Source organism: Euleptes europaea, chromosome 7 (genome assembly GCF_029931775.1).
Source record: "Euleptes europaea isolate rEulEur1 chromosome 7, rEulEur1.hap1, whole genome shotgun sequence".
Classification (NCBI taxonomy): Eukaryota; Metazoa; Chordata; class Lepidosauria; order Squamata; family Sphaerodactylidae; genus Euleptes; species Euleptes europaea.
The window spans coordinates 92209975-92228711 of record NC_079318.1 but is presented as its reverse complement, the minus strand read 5'-3'; the positions used below and the strand labels follow the sequence as shown (position 1 = coordinate 92228711).

General features: G+C 50.1%; 1 protein-coding gene across 1 annotated transcript in view; it reads left to right on the top strand.

The window, feature by feature from the left end:
* Positions 1 to 10151: 10151 nt before the first annotated feature.
* Positions 10152 to 18737, top strand: part of ADAM15 (ADAM metallopeptidase domain 15) — a 55801-nt gene continuing 47215 nt past the window's right edge. Inside the window, exons 1-2 of the mRNA XM_056853501.1 lie at positions 10152 to 10185; positions 15132 to 15235. Coding sequence (XP_056709479.1) covers positions 10152 to 10185; positions 15132 to 15235 — 138 coding nt within the window. The remainder of the gene's footprint in view (positions 10186 to 15131; positions 15236 to 18737) is intronic.

The following is an 18737-nucleotide window of genomic DNA, read 5'->3' as shown; positions in this document are numbered from 1 at the left end:
CTGTCGTCCCATGCAGTTTGGCTGTGGACAGGAATTTGAACTTGTGTTTTCCCATCCAAGATTTTAACTAGAACACCACTCTTTAAAACCCTCAATCCCGAGAGCCTTTTATGGCTTGGCACAAGGTGGATCACCAGATCCCATTGGAATCTTATCTTTTTTCAGAGGCCCTTTTCTGCCTTCTGAAGTTAGACAGGCAACAGCCAGGAGCGGGGCCTGTTCTTTGGTGGCCCCTTGCTTGTGGAATATCCCCCCCCCCCGAGACACTTGCAGAACACCAACTTTGCTTTGAGGCACCGAGTCCAAACAGTGTTATTCTTCTGAGCTCTTAATGGGTGAGGGTCTTTTTAAGGGTTTCTGCTGTTTCGATCGCAGCTGCAGTCGGTGTTTTAAATAGTTGGAATTTTATGGTCATCGCTTGGAATTTTATGGTAATAGGGAAGGTGCTCCAACCCCCTAGTCATTTTGGTTGCTCCCTTCTGTGCTTTTTCCAGCTCTGTGACATCCTTTTGACCAGAATTGCACACAGTACTCCAAAAGAGGCAGCGCCATCGATCTGTACGGGGCATCCTAACATTGGCTGTTTTGTTTTCAATCCTTTTCTTAATAATCCCTTTTAAAAATACAATTGTATTCAGAATACAAATTTTAGCTTTGTGGCACACTTACAAAATGGGCTGCAATCCTACGCAGAATGACATCATTCAAAGTCCATTGGTTTCAATGTGTGTAGACTAGTAATGCTCAAATATCTGCTGGTTTGGCTCGCATCCTGCTTGCTGGTCCCAAGAAAGGCGCTGTTTGGATGCCTCTGAATGAATTTAAATGTTTGCACTTTTTACCGCGGTTTCCCCACATAACTGGACATTCACACTGCCAACGCTGCCAGCCACCACCTCTAATTTTAAAAGGGCACATTATAAAATTGCGAGGGGGAAGGGTGAGACTCTTGAGTTGAGACTTTTTATTTGTCTGTTTTTTAATTTCAAAAGTGTGAGCATGTTTTTCGTTTTTCACTCTGCGTTGAACCAAATACACAAAATCAAACTTTAGTTGTAATTTAAGTCACAGATCGCAATAAAAAGAATATATATATATATATAGTTGAGCAAGTAATTTTCCATTAGCAACTATCAAAGAACAAAGAAACACGTCCCTGTTTCCCTAAATGTAAAAACCTATTCCTAATCTTGAAAAATGTGAGCATCGACCCAAAGTTATTAGGACTACCTTTCCTCTTCCGTGTCTAGGAAAACAGCCTCCTTCGGCCATGTTTTCTCCAGCAAGATTTCTTCACTGCTGTTTTCCCAACTAACCCAGAGAAAGAACGACCTTTTCCATTAATGGGATCTTTAGCATACTGTCTACCTGCTAAAAATTCTGGTATTTTCTGGTTCCAGAAACGTCTGGATCCCGTTGCTTCCACTGACTTATTATTTAGATGTCTCAGTGTGCCTTAGGTGTCTGCCCGCGAACCCAGATAGTAATTTCTTGCAATCTGTGCAGGTGCAAAAAGCAGGTAATGCAACCTAGCCATGTTGGTCATTTAAAGCAGGGGTGGGGAACCTTTTTTTCTGCCAAGGGCCATTTAGATATTTATCACATCATTCGCAGGCCATACAAAATTATCAACTTAAAAATTAGTTTGCTATAGTCTTGGGCGGTCCTAGCAGCTCCATAGCTAATGACTCTTCTTCAAGGGGGAAAAAGGTTCCTTTTCAACTCACATTCGCCTTGAATAGAGGCTATTCCTGTCTGTGGGAGGGGGCAGATCACCAGGCTTAGATCCTTCTGAGCTAGAGATCTGCCAGGACCCACGAAGGGCCAAACCAAATGATTTCGTGGGCCTTAAACGGCCCCCGGGCCTGACGTTCCCCACCCCTGATTTAAAGGATGCCTACAGCTGCACAGGTGTAAAGAGGGGTGGAACTACCAGCAATTTTCCATGCCCTGTACAAATTGGTCAATGTAATGGTGATGACTGAATGACCCCCATTTAATTATTTAACAAATGAATGACTTTCACAATCATCACAATTTAAATGACCATGATCCCAGAGAGTACTACTGCTTCTCCAGGAAAAGTATTTTTATTGTATTTCTTTTATGTATGTTATTTATAGTCTGCCTTTCTCACTTGGCGTCAAGGCGGACTGCCGCAGAGCATGAGGATTTAGCTCTCAGACTGGGCAAAAGCAATCGCATCCCATAACCACTGAGGGGTCAGCCTGGTGCTATGTACCAGGCAAACAATACCAGGAAACATCAAGGTGATCCGATCGGGCTCACCTGTCCTGGAGTTCTAAGAAGGTACCTTTCCCTGGTTGATGGTGGGGTTCTCGACACTATTAAGGGCTATGGTGCTAACATATCTTGGGCCTGAAACCCTAAATGTGCTACAGAAAGGTAGCCAGTTTCACATTGGGAAATTCCTGGAGATTTTGGGAGTGGAGTCTGAGGAAGACAGGGTTTGGGGAGGGGAGGAACCTCAGCAGGGTATCACGCAGGGTTTGGGGAGTTATACAGTTATAGAATATATTCCTTGCCGTACCTATGTAATGTAGTACTTTATTCTGTAAGTCTTTACCTGATGAATTAACTACCTGATAATATTTCAACTTGTTTTCTTTAACTGTATGAAATTTCTCTATATTTCATGTTGAATTTATGCGATATTGGACTTTGTAATTTGGAGAAATTAACTGTAATTTGGAGTAATTAACAAAGAAGTTGTATAATTGACTAAGAAATACTATGTATGTACATTTACAAACTATGTTGAACATTGAAAATTGGTCAACTATGACAACACTATTTTTGAACAATGTATACTAGTAAAATTGGATTTATATTAGCAATAATTTTGTACAGTCTATAGGTTTCTATCTATGATTATATACTCCTTTGAAATGTGGTGTTGAAGGAGAGTGTTACGGATATCCTGGACTGCCAAAAAAACAAATTAGTGGGTTCTAGATCAAGCCTGACTAAATTGAAGCTATCATACGTTGGTCACATTATGAGAAGACAAAAGAGTCACTGGAAAAGACAATCATATTAGGAAAAGTTGAAGTCAGCAGGAAAAGAGGAAGGCCCAACAAGAGATGGGTTGACTCTGTAAAGCACTGGTTCCCAACCAGGGGTCCATGGACCCCCAGGGGTCCCCGAGAACTCAATTAAGGTCCGCGAAACAAAGTTATAAACCCATAATAAATTAATATTTTCAATTAAAAGTTCTCTATTATAAAAATATATATTCAAATATTATTCTAAGTTTAATGTTTAACTAACAGTTATGATTAAAGTTTATTTTTAAATTCTCGGAATTTTTATTTTGAACCTTGGGGTCCCTGCACCGAACAAAAAAGTCCTAGTGGTCCCTGGTCAAAAAAAGGCTGGGAACCACTGCTGTAAAGGAAGCCACGGCCCTCAATTTGCAAGGCTGTTAAGGCTAGGGCGTTTTGAAGGACATTGATTTATAGGGTTGCTGTGAGTTGGAAGTGATTTGATGGCACTTAACACACACACATGATTATATACAGATATATTATAGGTACTACTTTCTATTTTTATACCACCTGGAAGTTGGCATCTTGGGCTAAGCGAGATTTCAAAAATTGCAGGTGCAGAAGGAAGAAGAGTTGGTTTTTATATACCGACTTTCTCTACCACTGAAGGAAGAATCAAACCAGCTTACACTCACCTTTCCTTCCCCTCCCCACAACAGACACCCTGTGAGGCAGGCGAGGCTGAGAGACTGTGACTAGCCCAAGGTCACCCAGCTGGCTTCAGGTGGAGGAGCGGGGAAACCAACCCAGTTCACTAGATGAGCCTCCGCCGCTCATGTGGCGGAGAGGGGAATCAAACCTGGTTCTCCAGCGCAGAGTCCACTGCTCCAAACCCCCTGCTCTTAACCACTACCTCACACTGGGGTGGGGCTTAGCAGGCTCATGGGTGGAGCGGGGCCAAATCTCTGGTCTGACCGGTTTACTAAAGGAGCAGGTAAAAGGGCGCCTGACTTCAGACTGGCGCTCCTGAATACTTTTAATTCCCCCCCCCCAAAAAAAAGGTAATTCACAGTGGGTAGACGTTAGTCTGTCTGCAGTAGTAGAAAAGGACAAGAGTCCAGTAGCCCCTTAAAGACTAACAAGAATATTTTCTGGCAGGGTATGAGCTTTCGTGAGCCACAGCTCACTTCTTCAGATCCCCGGTTCAATCCCCGACATCCCCAGTTAAAGGGACTAGGCAAATATTCTTGTTAGTCTTTAAGGTGCTACTGGACTCTTGCCCTTTTCTACTACTGGGAACTGAAGAAGTGAGCTGTGGCTCACGAAAGCTCATACCCTACCAGAAAATATTCAATATAGTAAACTCAACTGTATTTATGAGTATAATTCACAGTGGGTAGCCGTGTTAGGCTGTCTGCAGTAGTAGACAAGAGCAAGAGTCCAGTAGCACCTTAAAGACTCACAAAAATATTTTCTGGCCGGGTATGAGCTTTCGTGAGCCACAGCTCACTTCTTCAGATCTCCGGTTCAATCCCTGACATCCTCAGTTAAAGGGACTAGGCAAGGATCTGAAGAAGTGAGCTGCGGCTCACGAAAGCTCATACCCTACTAGAAAATATTCTTGTGAGTCTTTAAGGTGCTACTGGACTCTCACCCTTTTCTACTACTGGTATCTGAAGAAGTGAGCTGTGGCTCACGAAAGCTCACACCCTGCCAGAAAATATTCTTGTGAGTCTTTAAGGTGCTACTGGACTCTTGCCCTTTTCTACTACTGCAGATCTGAAGAAGTGAGCTGTGGCTCACGAAAGCTCACACCCTGCCAGAAAATATTCTTGTGAGTCTTTCAGGTGCTCCTGGACTCTTGCCCTTTTCTACTACTGGTATCTGAAGAAGTGAGCTGTGGCTCACGAAAGCTCACACCCTGCCAGAAAATATTCTTGTTAATCTTTAAGGTGCTACTGGACTCTTGCCCTTTTCTACTACTGCAGATCTGAAGAGGTGAGCTGCGGCTCACGAAAGCTCACACCCTGCCAGAAAATATTCTTGTGAGTCTTTAAGGTGCTACTGGACTCTTTGCCCTTTTCTACAAAAAAAATGTGGTTTTTTTTGTGTGTGTGTTTTTTTTGCAAGCGGCCGAGCCTCAATTCCAGGCCATCTCTCCCCCCGCCCCGGGAAATCCCGTCTCCCCCCCCCCCCCGCTGACCCGCGCGCTTCGGAAGCGACTCGGGTTGGGTTGCGCTTCTTCGCCGGGTGGGAGCGGAGCGCGGCGGCTCGTGGGGCCGGGACTTGGCCGGGCTCCGGCGGGGGGGAGGCGGCGGCCGGGGCAGGAAGTGCCGGTTCCCGGGCGCGCCCCGGAGGCGGCGGCTGCGCTGCGCTGCGAGGCGGTCCGGAGGGCGGGCGGAGGCGGCGGCTGCTGGGGCCGCCTCCTGGCCGGGGCTCGGGGAGGGACTGAGCCCCAGCCGCCGCCGCTAGTGCTGCTGCTGCTGCTCCTCGGCCGCCAGGCTGCTGCGGCTGCTGCGGCTGCTGCGGCTCGTCGGCCGACTGGGGCGTCCCCGCAGCGGGCGGACGGGGCGGCCAGGCCGGGCGCGGCGCGGCGCGCGAGGGATGCGGCTGCTGTGCTGGCTGGGCGTGCTGCTGGCGTGCTGCGGGGGGCAGGAGGAGGAGGAGGAGCGCGGGAGGGGCCGCGGGGCCCCCGCCGAGGGTGAGTCCCGACGCCGGGCCCGCCTTGGGTTCACGCGTGACGTCGGGGGAGGTGTGCACGGGCGTGTTTGCCCCTGTCCGGACGGAGACGCGGGTCCGGCTTGGGTTCGCACGTGACGTCGGGGAAGGTGTACGCAGACGTGTTTGCCCCTGTTCGGACGGAGACGCGGGTCCGGCTTGGGTTCACACGTGACGTCGGGGGAGGTGTGCACGGGCGTGTTTGCCCCTGTTCGGACGGAGACGCGGGTCCGGCTTGGGTTCGCACGTGACGTCGGGGGAGGTGTACACGGGCGTGTTTGCCCCTGTCCGGACGGAGACGCGGGTCCGGCTTGGGTTCGCACGTGACGTCGGGGGAGGTGTAGGCAGGCGTGTTTTCCCCTGTTCGGACGGAGACCCACGTTACGTCGGGGGAGGTGTACGCAGACGTGTTTTCCCCTGTTTGGGGAGACGCGGGTCCGGCTTGGGTTCGCACGTGACGTCGGGGGAGGTGTGCGCGGGCGTGTTTGCCCCTGTCCGGACGGAGACGCGGGTCCGGCTTGGGTTCGCACGTGACGTCGGGGGAGGTGTAGGCAGGCGTGTTTTCCCCTGTTCGGACGGAGACCCACGTTACGTCGAGGGAGGTGTACGCAGACGTGTTTTCCCCTGTTTGGGGAGACGCGGGTCCGGCTTCGGTTCGCACGTGACGTCGGGGAAGGTGTACGCAGACGTGTTTGCCCCTGTTCGGACGGAGACGCGGGTCCGGCTTGGGTTCACATGTTACGTCGGGGGAGGTGTGCACGGGCGTGTTTTTCCCTGTTCAGACAGAGACGCGGGTCCGGCTTGGGTTCACACGTGACGTCGGGGGAGGTGTAGGCAGGCGTGTTTGCCCCTGTTCGGACAGAGACCCACGTTACGTCGGGGGAGGTGTACGCAGACGTGTTTTCTCCTGTTTGGAGACGCGGGTCCAGCTTGGGTTCACACGTGACGTCCGGGGAGGTGTACACGGGCGTGTTTGCCCCTGTTCAGACAGAGACGCGGGTCCGCCTTGGGTTCACACGTGACGTCGGGGGAGGTGTAGACAGGCGTATTTTTCCCTGTTTGGAGAGACTCAGGTCCGCTTTGGGTTCGCACGTTACGTCGGGGGAGGTGTGCACGGGCGTGTTTGCCCCTGTCAGGAGAGAGACACGGGTCCGCCTTGGGTTCACACGTTACGTCCGGGGAGGTGTACACGGGCGTGTTTGCCCCTGTTCGGACAGAGACGCGGGTCCGGCTTGGGTTCGCACATTACATCGGGGGAGGTGTACTCAGAGGTGTTTTTCCCTATTGGGAGCGAGACGCGAGCCTGCCTTGGGTTCACAGGTTACATGGGAGGTGCACACAGATAAGGCTTGGGAACAGGTGCGTTTGTCTATGGACCCTTTCGACGAGGAGCTCTGCATGGCATACACATCTCCCTCCCCTCCCCTGGCTGCTTTATCCTCACAACAGCCCTGTGAGGTAGGTTAGGTTGGACCAAGGTCACCCAGAGAAGTTCATGACTATGGATTTGAACTCGGATCTCCCAGGGTTTATTGCTGTAACCGCCACACCAGGGTGCCTTACAGAATTGAGTGAAGTGGACGTTCACAAGGCAACGGAAAAGCTGATCGGTGTGATGTCAGAAAAGATGAATGTGCCGCTGAGAAGGTGCAGAGTGCATTTCTTTTGCCCCTGAGTAACTGCAGAGAGTGTCTGCCTAACAATTTTCCGCGTGGTTTCTGGGTGCGGGGTGGGTGGGGGGGATCTTTGCCAGTGGATCCCAGCAGATGTAAACACCTTCTCCCGCCCCCATAGGAAGTCCTGAATTTCCTCCGGCCAATCAGAAGCCCAGAATGTTTCCTGGGCGGTCAGTCCCCTGGAAATCAACAGGCCGGCGAGGGGACGTGCCAGGGATTGCAGCTTTTGGGTGTTCGCCTGATTCATAACGTCATGCATGAATGCTGCAAACCAGGGTTTGAAAAATGCATCCATTCCTCTCGACAGCTGGCCGGAACGGCCTGCCATTCAGGACCGGGGCCAGAATGCCCAGGCCCTTCCGTTTGAGCGGGGCAAGGGTTCACCTTCCCGCATCATAGCCCTGATGCCAACCTCTCCTCCCCGTGCTCTTTGAGATTCAGCTCAGCAAGGGAAGATGTAATCGCAGATCTTTCATTTAGGGTGGGGCCGTGGCTCACTGACAGAGCATCTGCTTGGCATGCAGAAGGCCCCAGGTTCAATCCCCAGCATCTCCAGTTAAAAGGATCGGGTGGTAGGTGATGTCTGTGACCCTGGAGAGTGGCTGCCAGTCAGAGTAGACAATATTGACCATGATGGACCGTCGATCTGATTCAGTATAAGGCAGCTGCCCGGGGCGCGTGAAGCCTGCTGTTATAAATCCAGTTATGCCACTGTATATCTGGAAGAGCCCCGATTCCCTCTCTTGCATGGGGTCAGACGTTTGGGGAGGGCTGTGGCTCAGTGGTAGAGCATCTGCTTGGCATGCAGAAGGTCCCAGGTTCAATTCCCGGCATCTCCAGTTAAAGGGACCAGGCAAGTAGGTGATGTGAAAGACCTGTTCCTGAGACCCTGGAGAGCCATGGGGAGGGGCTGTGGCTCAGTGGTAGAGCATCTGCTTGGCATGCAGAAGGTCCCAGGTTCAATCCCCGACATCCCCAGTTAAAGGGTTAAAGACCTCAGCTTGAGACCCTGGAAAGCCGCTACCGGTCTGAGTAGAAAATACTGACCAAGGGTCTGATTCAGTATAAGGCAGCTTCATGGGTATTATTTTTTGGGGGGTTAATTACCCCAATTTTGGGGGGCGGGGTTGTGGCTCAGTGGTAGAGCCTCTGCTTGGCAGGCAGAAGGTCCCAGGGTTTGATCCCCGCCATCCCCAGTTAAAGGGACCAGGCAGGTAGGTGATGTGAAAGACCTCTGCCTGAGACCCTGGAGAGCCTCTGCCGGTCTGAGTAGACAATACTGGTTTTGATGGACTGAGGGTCTGATTCAGTATAAGGCAGCCTAATGCGTTCAGTGTGTTCAACCCATCCTTACCTAATGCTGCAACCTTAGTGTAAATTGACCTCCCCCAAGTTGCTGTGTTGGACCCAATTCCACCTCGGGAGCTCCAATCTCGATGCCCCAATTCCGTGTATAATTTGGCCCTTGGTGGCGATATATTAGTTCCCACGGAAAACTGTCCGGCGTGGACGTCAAACGTCTTTTGGAGATGGCAGTAAGGTTGCATCCTTGTCTGCAACCCCCGCCTCCCGGTCAAGACTTTCCAAACTTGGATCGCTTCCTCTCTTGGGGCTGCTTCGCAGCGTCTGTGACTCAAGGAGGGCCTTGCATGCTTTACATCGGAAAGGGCTTCGCTGACGCAAGACCCCAAACATGCCTGCCCACCTGTGCCGGCCAGCCATTGTATTCAAAGCCGCCCTGAGTCGTCTGTAAAGCCCCCGCCGTTGAAGCCGGTCAGCCTTTTAAGCATCACTTCAATCACGGCTCTTCGGCGGAAAAAGCAACGTACAATGGAATGTCCTTCCGTCTGGGTGCTAAAACTGTAAAGAAGAGGCCTGCAGGATTGGGCCAGAGAGGAAGTCCACGGCCGGGTCAAGAAGACCACAGGCCTTCTTCCATGGATGGCCTCCCAGAAAGAAGAAGAACTTGTTTTTATATGCTGACTTTCTCTACTGCTTTAGGGAGAATCAAACCGACTTACAATCATCTTCCCTCCCCCTCCCCACAGCAGACACCCTGTGAGGTAGGTGGGGCTGAGAGAGCTCGGAGAGAGCTGTGACTAGCTCAAGGTCACCCAGTTGGCTTCATGTGGAGGAGTGGGGAAACCAACCCAGTTCACCAGATTAAAGTCCACCGCTCCAGCCCACAGCTCTTAACCTCTACACCACGCTGGTGTAGCAGCAGCATCCAGGGGTAGACTGCTTCTGAACATGGAGGTTCCATGTCGTCATGAGATTCACAAATGGTTGCAATTTTGGACTAATTGGCCTAGAATAACTGGGAGACCCCCCACCCACCCGATACCCATTAAAGCCAGAACTCTGCATGTGCCAAAAAAGGCATTTTCTGTCCTTTTGCCTCACCGGAAAAGCCAGAATGGGTGTCGTCGCCCAAGAACATTGCCGAATCAGACCAAAGGCCCTTCTAGTCCAGAATCTTTATCCGACAGCAGCTGGCCAGATGCTTCTGGGAAGCCCACGAGGCAGCAGCCTCCCCCCCCCCATACTATCTTAGCATCTGCTACTTAGAGGTACACTGCCTCTGAACAAGGAGGTTCTGTTCACCTCTGTCAGCCGTTGGGAAGCCCCTCTTCCTCTGCGATCTTGTCTGATTTATTGTTATGATAGCTGCCTAAGCTGAGGGCCAGCTCCGCACCCTTGTGGCAGTGAATTCCGTAGGCTAATTCGGGACCCAAATTCAAAATGCGTAATGAATGAGAAACGTTCGTCTCCTGTGCGCACAGGTGGGGAATTGTCCGTGTGTGCCCTGCGCAGATCCCTGGTAGGGAAACGTTGCAGGAAGCGCGCGGCCCCTTCAGACCAAGACAGCGTTTCTGGATCGCTTTGTCATAGGCCGTCCACATAGGACTCTCCCTCCATAGCGCAGTAGGGTACCGTTATGTCCATTTTGCTCACTGGGGAACTGAGACTCCCATGATGCGCAATTTATGAGAGTCACAATTTATGGAGAAGGCCATCGGCTTCAGCATCTTTAAAAGGAAGCTGAACGAAGTCTCAGTGGCGGAGAGGCCCACAGGCAGAGACGATGCTGGGGGTCTTGAACTCAAGAAGCTGCCTTATATTGAATCTGACCCTCGGTCCATCAAGGTCAGTATGGTCTACTCAGACCGTCAGCGGCTCTCCAGGGTCTCAGCCAGAGGTCTTCCACATCACCTGCTGCCTGGTCCTAAGCCAGCGTGGTGTAGTGGTTAAGAGCGATGGTTTGGAGCGGTGGACTCTGATCCTGAGAACCGGGTTTGATTCCCCCCTCCTCCACATGAGCGGCGGAGGCTAATCTGGTGAACTGGGTTTGTTTCCCCACTCCTCCGCATGAAACCCGTCCTCCACATGACGCCAGCTGGGTGACCTTGGGCTAGTCACAACTCTCTTAGAGCTCTCTCAGCCCCACCAACCTCACAGGGTGTCTGTTGTGGGGAGGGGAAGGAAAGGCGGTGGTAAGCCGGTTTGATTCTTCCTTAAGTGGTAGAGAAAGTCGGCATGTAAAAACCAACTATTCTCCTTCTCCTTCTTTTCCTCCTTCTCCCCAGCTGGAGGTGCCGGGGATTGAACCTGGGACCTTCTGCATGCAAAGAAGATGCTCTACCGCTGTGGGAAGCCACGTGCCTCTGGACCTAGGCAGTCAAAAGACCTCTGCCTGAGATCCTGGAGAGTTGCTTGCCAGTCTTAGACATTACTGACCTTGGTCTGACTCTGCAGGCCTTCTGACATTCTAAAAGAAGGGTTAATTCGCAGCCAGGAAAGGGATTTGCACCTGGGGCGAATACTGGCATTAATATAAGAGGATTAGCAGGGGCTCCTTCTTCACTTCCAGTGGTAACCTGGGTTCCTCCCGGCTTCCCAGTTGAAATGACAGGAAAGAGTGGCTCAGCTCTCCGTTAATCTCCTTCCCCGATTCAGACAGGCTGCCTGGTTTAAATGATTTTTTTTTGCTTCAGAAAGCGCTGTACATCTGTTTGTTTGTTTTTAAAAATACTTAGAAGCTTGCCTTTCTTCCAAATGTCGAAACGCAAAGGGAGATCCTTTTTCCGCACTGTATTTTAAAAGCATTTGAAAGCCGTTGCCGAGCTGCTTTGAAGACGGGAGGCTGTCTGTCTCTGTGGGTTTGTGGTGGCACAGGTGCTAGCCAGTTGGCGCCATGTATTATAGCCTGCTTTGGCTGCAAAGAGGCAGAGTTCTTCTTTTCCATAACTCAGCCCTGCAGAGGAGAGGTATGTTTGGACTGAATGGGGTGGAGGATGCTTGCAAATTCCCCCCCCCCTTTCTCCTTACTATTTCTGTTCTTGAAGCCGTCTTTCTGACCCACATCTCACTCTCTATGGCCTGGTCTGAACTGTTTCTTCCGTCTAGTGTGGTGCTTGTCAGGCTGAGTCCAGGAAACCGAGTTGAATATAAGAACATCAGAAAGGCCCTGCTGGATCAGACCAAGGCCCATCAAGTCCTGCAGTCTGTTCACACAGTGGCCAACCAGGTGCCTCTGGGAAGCCCCCAAGCAAGACGACTGCAGCAGTATTATTCTGCCTGTGCTCCACAGCACCTAATATAACAGGTCTGCTCCTCAAATCCTGGAGAGTATAGGTATGCATCAAGACTAGCATCCATATTGACTAGTATCCATGGATAGCCCTCTCCTCTGTAAGAATATAAGAAAGGCCAGGCTGGATCAGACCCAGGCCCATCGAGTCCAGCAGTCTGTTCACACTGTGGCCAACCAGGGGCCTCTAGGAAGCCCACAAACAAGAAGACTGCAGCAGCATTATCCTGGTTATGTTCCACAGCACCTAATATAATAGGCATGCTCCTCTAACCCTGGAGAGAATAGGGATGCATCATAGAGCATAAGAAAATCCCTGCTGGATCAGACTAAGGCCCATCGAGTCCAGCAGTCTGTTCACACTGTGGCCAACCAGGGGCCTCTAGGAAGCCCACAAACAATTATCCTGCCTGTGTTCCCCAGCACCTAACATAATAGGCCTGCTCCTCTCTGATCCTGGGGAGAATAGGCATGCATCATGACTAGCATCCATTTTAACTAGTAGCCATGGATAGCCCTCTCCTTTATGAACATGTCCACTCCCCTCTTAAAGCCCTTCAAGTTGGCAGCCATCCCCACATCCTGGGGCAGGGAGTTCTGCAATTTAACTCTGCGTTGTGTGAAGAAATGCCTCCTTTCATCTGTTTTGAATCCCTCACCCTCCAGCTTCAGCAGATGACTCCCACGTTCTAGTACAGTGGTTCCCAACCTTTTTTTGGCCAGGGACCACTAGGACCTTTTTGTTCGGTGCAGGGACCCCAAGGTTCAAAATAAAAATTCCGAGCATTTGAAAATAAACTTTAATCATAACGGTTCGTTAAACATTAAACTCAGAATAATATCTGAATATATATTTTTATAGTAGAGAACTTTTAATTGAAAATATTAATTTATTATGGGTTTATAACTCCGTTTCACGGACCTTAATTTAGTTCTCGCGGACCCCTGGGGGTCCGTGGACCCCCGGTTGGGAACCAGTGTTCTAGTATAATGAGAGAGGGAGAAAAGCTTCTCCCTGTCCACTCTCTCCATTCCATGCATAATTTTATAGACCTCTATCATGTCTCCCCTTAACAGCCTTCTTTCCAAGCTAAACAGCCCTAAGCGTTTTAACCGCTCCTCATAGGACAGTTGCTCTAGTCATTTTGGTTGCTCTTTTCTGCACCTTCTCAAGCTCTGCAATATCCATTTTTAGGTGTGGTGCCCAGAACTGTACCCAGTATTCCAAGTGTGGTCTCACCATAGATTTGTGCCAGGGCAGTATGATAGTAGCGGTTTTATTCTCTATTCCTCGTCTAATTATGGCCAGCATGGAATTTGCCTTTTTCACAGCAGCCGTACATTAGGTTGTATGTACTCCAGATAACTCCCAGAATCCTCTGCAACAGGCAAACCAGCCAGCGCAGAACCTTATGCATCAGATAGGGTCTTAGAAATTTTGAATGGGCTCAGGTAGGCGGCTGGGATTCCGGATCATGTCCTGAGGAGGGCGACAAAGATGGGGAGGGGTGCCGAGTTGTTTTCTGTTGCCCCAGAAGGTCGGACCAAACCAACAGGTTGAAATTAAATCAAAAGAGTTTCCACCTAGACATTAGGAAGAATTTTCTAACAGGGGTTCCTCAGTGGAACAGGCTTCCTCGGGAGGTGGTGGGCTCTCCTTCCCTGGAGGTTTTGAAGCAGAGGCTAGATGGCCATCTGTCAGCAATGCTGATTCTGTGACCTTAGGCAGATCATGAGAGGGAGGGCACCTTGGCCATCTTCTGGGCATGGAATAGGGGTCGCTGGGTGTGTGTGTGTGTGAAATTCCTGCGTTTTGCAGGGGGTTGGACTAGATGACCCTGGTGGTCCCTTCCAACTCTATGCTTCTGTGATTCTATTCTATGATTCCTGTTTTAAACTTTGTTAGAGATGTGGCTAATTGGAGTGGGCATGGGGCCAGCAGCAATGTATTTATGGGCCAACTCCCACCCTCCAAAACCTTCCCCAAATCAAGTACTGGGATAATCCTAACTCTGTGCCAGTAAAAGCCAGGCATTGAAATACTGTGTCCCCTTGAAATCCTGTGCTTTTCTTCTCTCTGTGAGATTTCCCCAGGTGTGGCTCATGCGCTTTCGAGTCTATTGCTCGTGGCCCATAATGGCTCGAAACCACTTTTTTTTTAAGCCACAAGATGTCAGTCTGAGTCGTGCCTCAGTGGCAAATTCAACACCGGCAGGGAAATCCAAGGACAGACGAAATACCAAACATTCTAGCCCTTAAGAGGAGTTAGCGAAATCTATTTAGCAGTTAACAGACGCTTGCTTTTTGCCTTACAAAAAAAATGAAACATCTCAGGAATCGGAATGGTGTTCTCAGTGCCAAATTCCACATGTGCAAAAGAAAAGAAAACTCCCCATAGAATCATAGCGTTGGAAGGGACCACCAGGGTCATCTAGTCCAACCCCCTGCACAATGCAGGAAGCACAATGCAGGAAATTCACAACTACCTCCCCCCCCCACCCCCAGTGACCCCTACTCCATGCCCAGAAGATGGCAACGAAAACCCTCCAGGATTCCTGGCCAATCTGGCCTGGAGGGAAATCCTTTCCTGACCCCAAAGTGGCGATTGGAATTACCCTGGGCATGTAAGAAAGGGCCATGATAGCTGAGGCAACCCTTCTTGCCCTCCCTCTCATGATCTGACTTTCACAGAATCAACATTGCTGACAGTTGTCCATCTCTGTGTGTGTGTGTTAAGTGCCGTCAAGTCGCTTCCGATTCATGGCAACCCTATGAATCAAAGTTCTCCAAAATGTCCTATCTTTGACAGCCTTGCTCAAGTCTTGCAAATTGAGGGCCGTGGCTCCCTTTATAGACTCGATCCATCTCTTGTTGTGTCTTCCTCTTTTCCTGCTGCCCTCAACTTTTCCTAGCATGACTGTCTTTTCCAGTGACTCTTGCCTTCTCATAATGCGACCAAAATACGATAGCCTCAGTTTAGTCATTTTAGCTTCTAGGTCAGTCCATCCAGCCTCTGCTTTAAACCCCCCACAGAGGTTTTCACTCCAACATAATAAATCCCCAGACTGCTAGCCTTTCGGGTGGGGAATCCATATGCAAAGATGACGCTTTCTTTTTTTGGCTTGTGTTTGGTTGCAGACGGCCGGGTCTGGCAGCCGTGGGATGAGCTGGCCTGCCACTGGCCCATCGCACTGAAGATCCGGCAGGGCAACCGGACTCTCAGCTTGGAGGAAGCGGCCCTGGTAAGACCCTCTTTCTGCATCTCCATTCGGCACCGTCGTCCGTCTGCCGCTGATTCTGCTGGTTTTTCCTCTGCTGATTCTCGGGTGGCCTTGTGGCTCAGCTGTAGAGCACTCGCTTGGCATGCGGAAGGTCCCTGGTTCGATCCCCGACGCTGCCGGCTAAACGGAAAATTGCCTTCCTTTGCTCCTTTTCTTTGCCGAGGACCCGGGAGAGCCGCTGCCAGTCACAGTACACAGTATAAGTTGGTCTGACCCAGTGTAAGGCAACTTCATACGCGTGTCGGCTAGCAGTGGGTGCAGAGGAGAGTGACGAGGATGATCAGGGGCCTGGAGACCAAGCCCTGCGAGGAAAGGCTGAGGGAGTTGGGAATGTTCAGGCTGGAGAAGAGGAGGTGAGGGGGGACAGGATTGCCCACCAAGGGAGAGTTTAGCATGATTAAGGGTCTATGAAATGGCCTTATACACAGGCAGGGTTGCAAACCTCCAGGTGGTGGCTGGCGATCTCCTGCTATTACAACTGATCTCCAGCCGATAGAGATCAGTTCACCTGGAGACAACGGCCGCTTTGGCAATTTGACTGTATGGCATTGAAGTCCCTCCCCTACCCAAACCCCACCAACCTCAGACTCCACCCCCAAAGTCTCCAGGTGTTTCCCGACCTGGCGCTGGCAACCTTACTTATCCTAACCCTCTCGTGGGAAGGGACAGACCGGAAGAGCTGGCTCAATGAATGTATCTGCCTCACAGACTCATACATGTTGTCGTACCAGGTCTTGATTCTCAAACCCCAGAGTTGAAGGCAACTAGGATGAACAGGGGCCTGGAGACCAAGCCCTACAAGGACAGGTTGAGGGAGTTGGGAATGTTGAGTCTGGAGAAGAGGAGGTTGAGGGGGGACAGGATTGCTCTCTTGAAGTATTTGAAGGGCTGTCACTTAGAGGAGGGCAGGGAGCTGTTTCTGTGGGCAGCAAAAGACAGGACTCGCAATAATGGGTTTAAATTGCGAGCGGAAAGGTACCGGCTGGATATTAGGGGAAATTTTTTTACAGTATGGGTTGAGCAGTGGAATCAGCTTCCTAAGGAGGTGGTGAGCTCCCCCTCGCTGGCAGTCTTTAAGCAGAGGCTGGACAAACACTAGTCAGGGATGCTCGAGGCTGATCCTGCATTGAGCAGGGGGTCTGTGTGGCCCCTTCCAACTTTAGGATTCTATCCACATTGAGTTCCCAACATTTCCAGTTGAAGGAGGCCCCCATAATTACATAAGAACATAAGAAAGGCCCTACTGGATCAGACCCAGGCCCATCAAGTCCAGCCGTCTGTTCACACAGTGGCCAGCCAGGTGCCTCTAGGAAGCCCACAAACAAGACGACTGCAGCAGCAATATCCTGCCTGTGCTCCTCAGCCCCTAATATAATAGGCACACTCCTCTGATCCTGGAAAGAACAAGTATGCATCATGTCTAGCATCCATTTTGACTAGTAGCCATGGATACTCCTCTCCTCCATGAACATGTCCACATCCTGGGTCAGGGAGTTCCACAATTTAACTAAGCGTTGCGTGAAGAAATACTTCCTTTTATCAGATAGCCCCCAGATAGAAAGTGCCAGCAAAGATCGCAGCTTGAAACTTTGGAGAGCTGCCTCCGCACAGAGTAGACGATTCTGACCTTGCTGGGCCAGTGATTTGTCTTGGTATGAAGCAGCTTCCTGTATATGGCAGCTGGTGCATATGTTTGATTTAAGGTGGGGCCGTGGCTCAGCGGCAAGGCCTCTGCTTGGCATACAGAAGGTCTCAGGTTCAGTCCCCCGGCATCTCCAGTTAAAAAGACCAGGCGGTGGGTGATGTGAAAGATCTCTGCCTGAGTGTGGTGGGGCATCTGCTCGGCATGCAGAAGGTCCCCAGTTCAATCCCCGGCATGCCCAGTTAAAAGAATCTGGTACAAAATGATCCAGAAGACCTCTGCCCAAGACCCTCGAGAGCTGCTGCCAATCTGAGTAGTCAATACTGAACAGAGGAACCACTAAGTCAGGAAGTCCTTCCTAATGTTTAGCCGAAAACATTAATGTTTCTGGCTGAACATTAGGAAGGACTTCCTGACAGTTAGAGTGGTTCCTCAGTGGAACAGGCTTCTTCGGGAGGTGGTGAGCTCTCTTTCCCTGGAGGTTTTTAAGAAGAAGCTAGATGGCCATCTGCCAGCAATGCTGATTCTGTGACCTTAGGCAGATGATGAGAGGAAGGGCAGGAAGGGTTGCGTCAGTGTTTGGCTGTCGTGGCCCTTCCTTACATGCCCAGGGAAATGCCGATCACCACTTCGGGGTCAGGAAACAACTTTCCTCCTGGTCAGAATGGCCAGGGATCCTGGAGGATTTTTTTCTGGCCATTTTCTGGGCATGGAGCAGGGGTCACTGGGGGGTGTCGGGGGGAGGTAGTTGTGAATTTCCTGCATTGTGCAGGGGGTTGGACTAGATGACCCTGGTTGTCCCTTCCAACTCTGTGATACTCTGATTCTAGTAGACCAGTGGACTCTTTGTTCTTTTGGTGGTTACGTTTTTCACCGCCCTTCCTCCAACATCTCCTCTCCTCGCTTTGGTTTTTTGGACGACCTAGCAAGGTAGACGTGGCTGAGAGAGAATGAGTGGCCTGAGGTCGCCCAGTAAGTTTCATGGCAGGCAGGGATTTGAACCCCCCCCAAAAGGGGGGGAACTTAACCCTAAAAAAACAGAATTAAGTACCCAAAAGGTCAAGAAAAAAGAAAGAAACATACTAGGCCAAAAGTTGTACAATTAAAAGCTGAGCCGTTAAAAGGCTATGTCAGTGCACAATGTCTATATAAATTTATTACAGCTTAAAATCTAATCACACATATGACACAGCCCTGCAAAATCCTTCCAAATAAATGTGCTCATGTAACACAATTAGACATAGAATCATACAATCCAGATTTTAAGACTACTTTGTGACTGTGAGAGGTTGACGTTTTATTTATTGCTGTATTTTTCATTTGTAATGAAGCCTTTGAAATATGGTGTTGGAGGAGAGGGTTACGGATACCGTGGACTGCCAAAAAAACAAATCAGTGGGTTCTAGATCAAATCTAGCCTGAACTGACCCTTGAAGCTAAAATGACTAAACTGAGGCTGTCGTATTTTGGTCACGTTATGAGAAGGCAAGAGTCACTGGAAAGACAGTCATGCTAGGAAAAGTTGAGGGCAGCAGGAAAAGAGGAAGACCCAACAAGAGATGGACTGACTCAATAAAGGAAGCCACGGTCCTCAATCTGCAAGACCTGAGCAAGGCTGTCAAAGGTAGGACATTTTGGAGGACATTGATTCATAGGGTCCCCATGAGTTGAAGCGACTTGACGGCACTTAACACAACACATACCGTATGTGTTATATGTGTGATTAGATTTTAACCTGTAATAAATTTATATAGACATTGTGCACTGACATAACCTTTTACTCGTTCAACTTTTAATTGTATAACTTCTGACCTTGGTCTG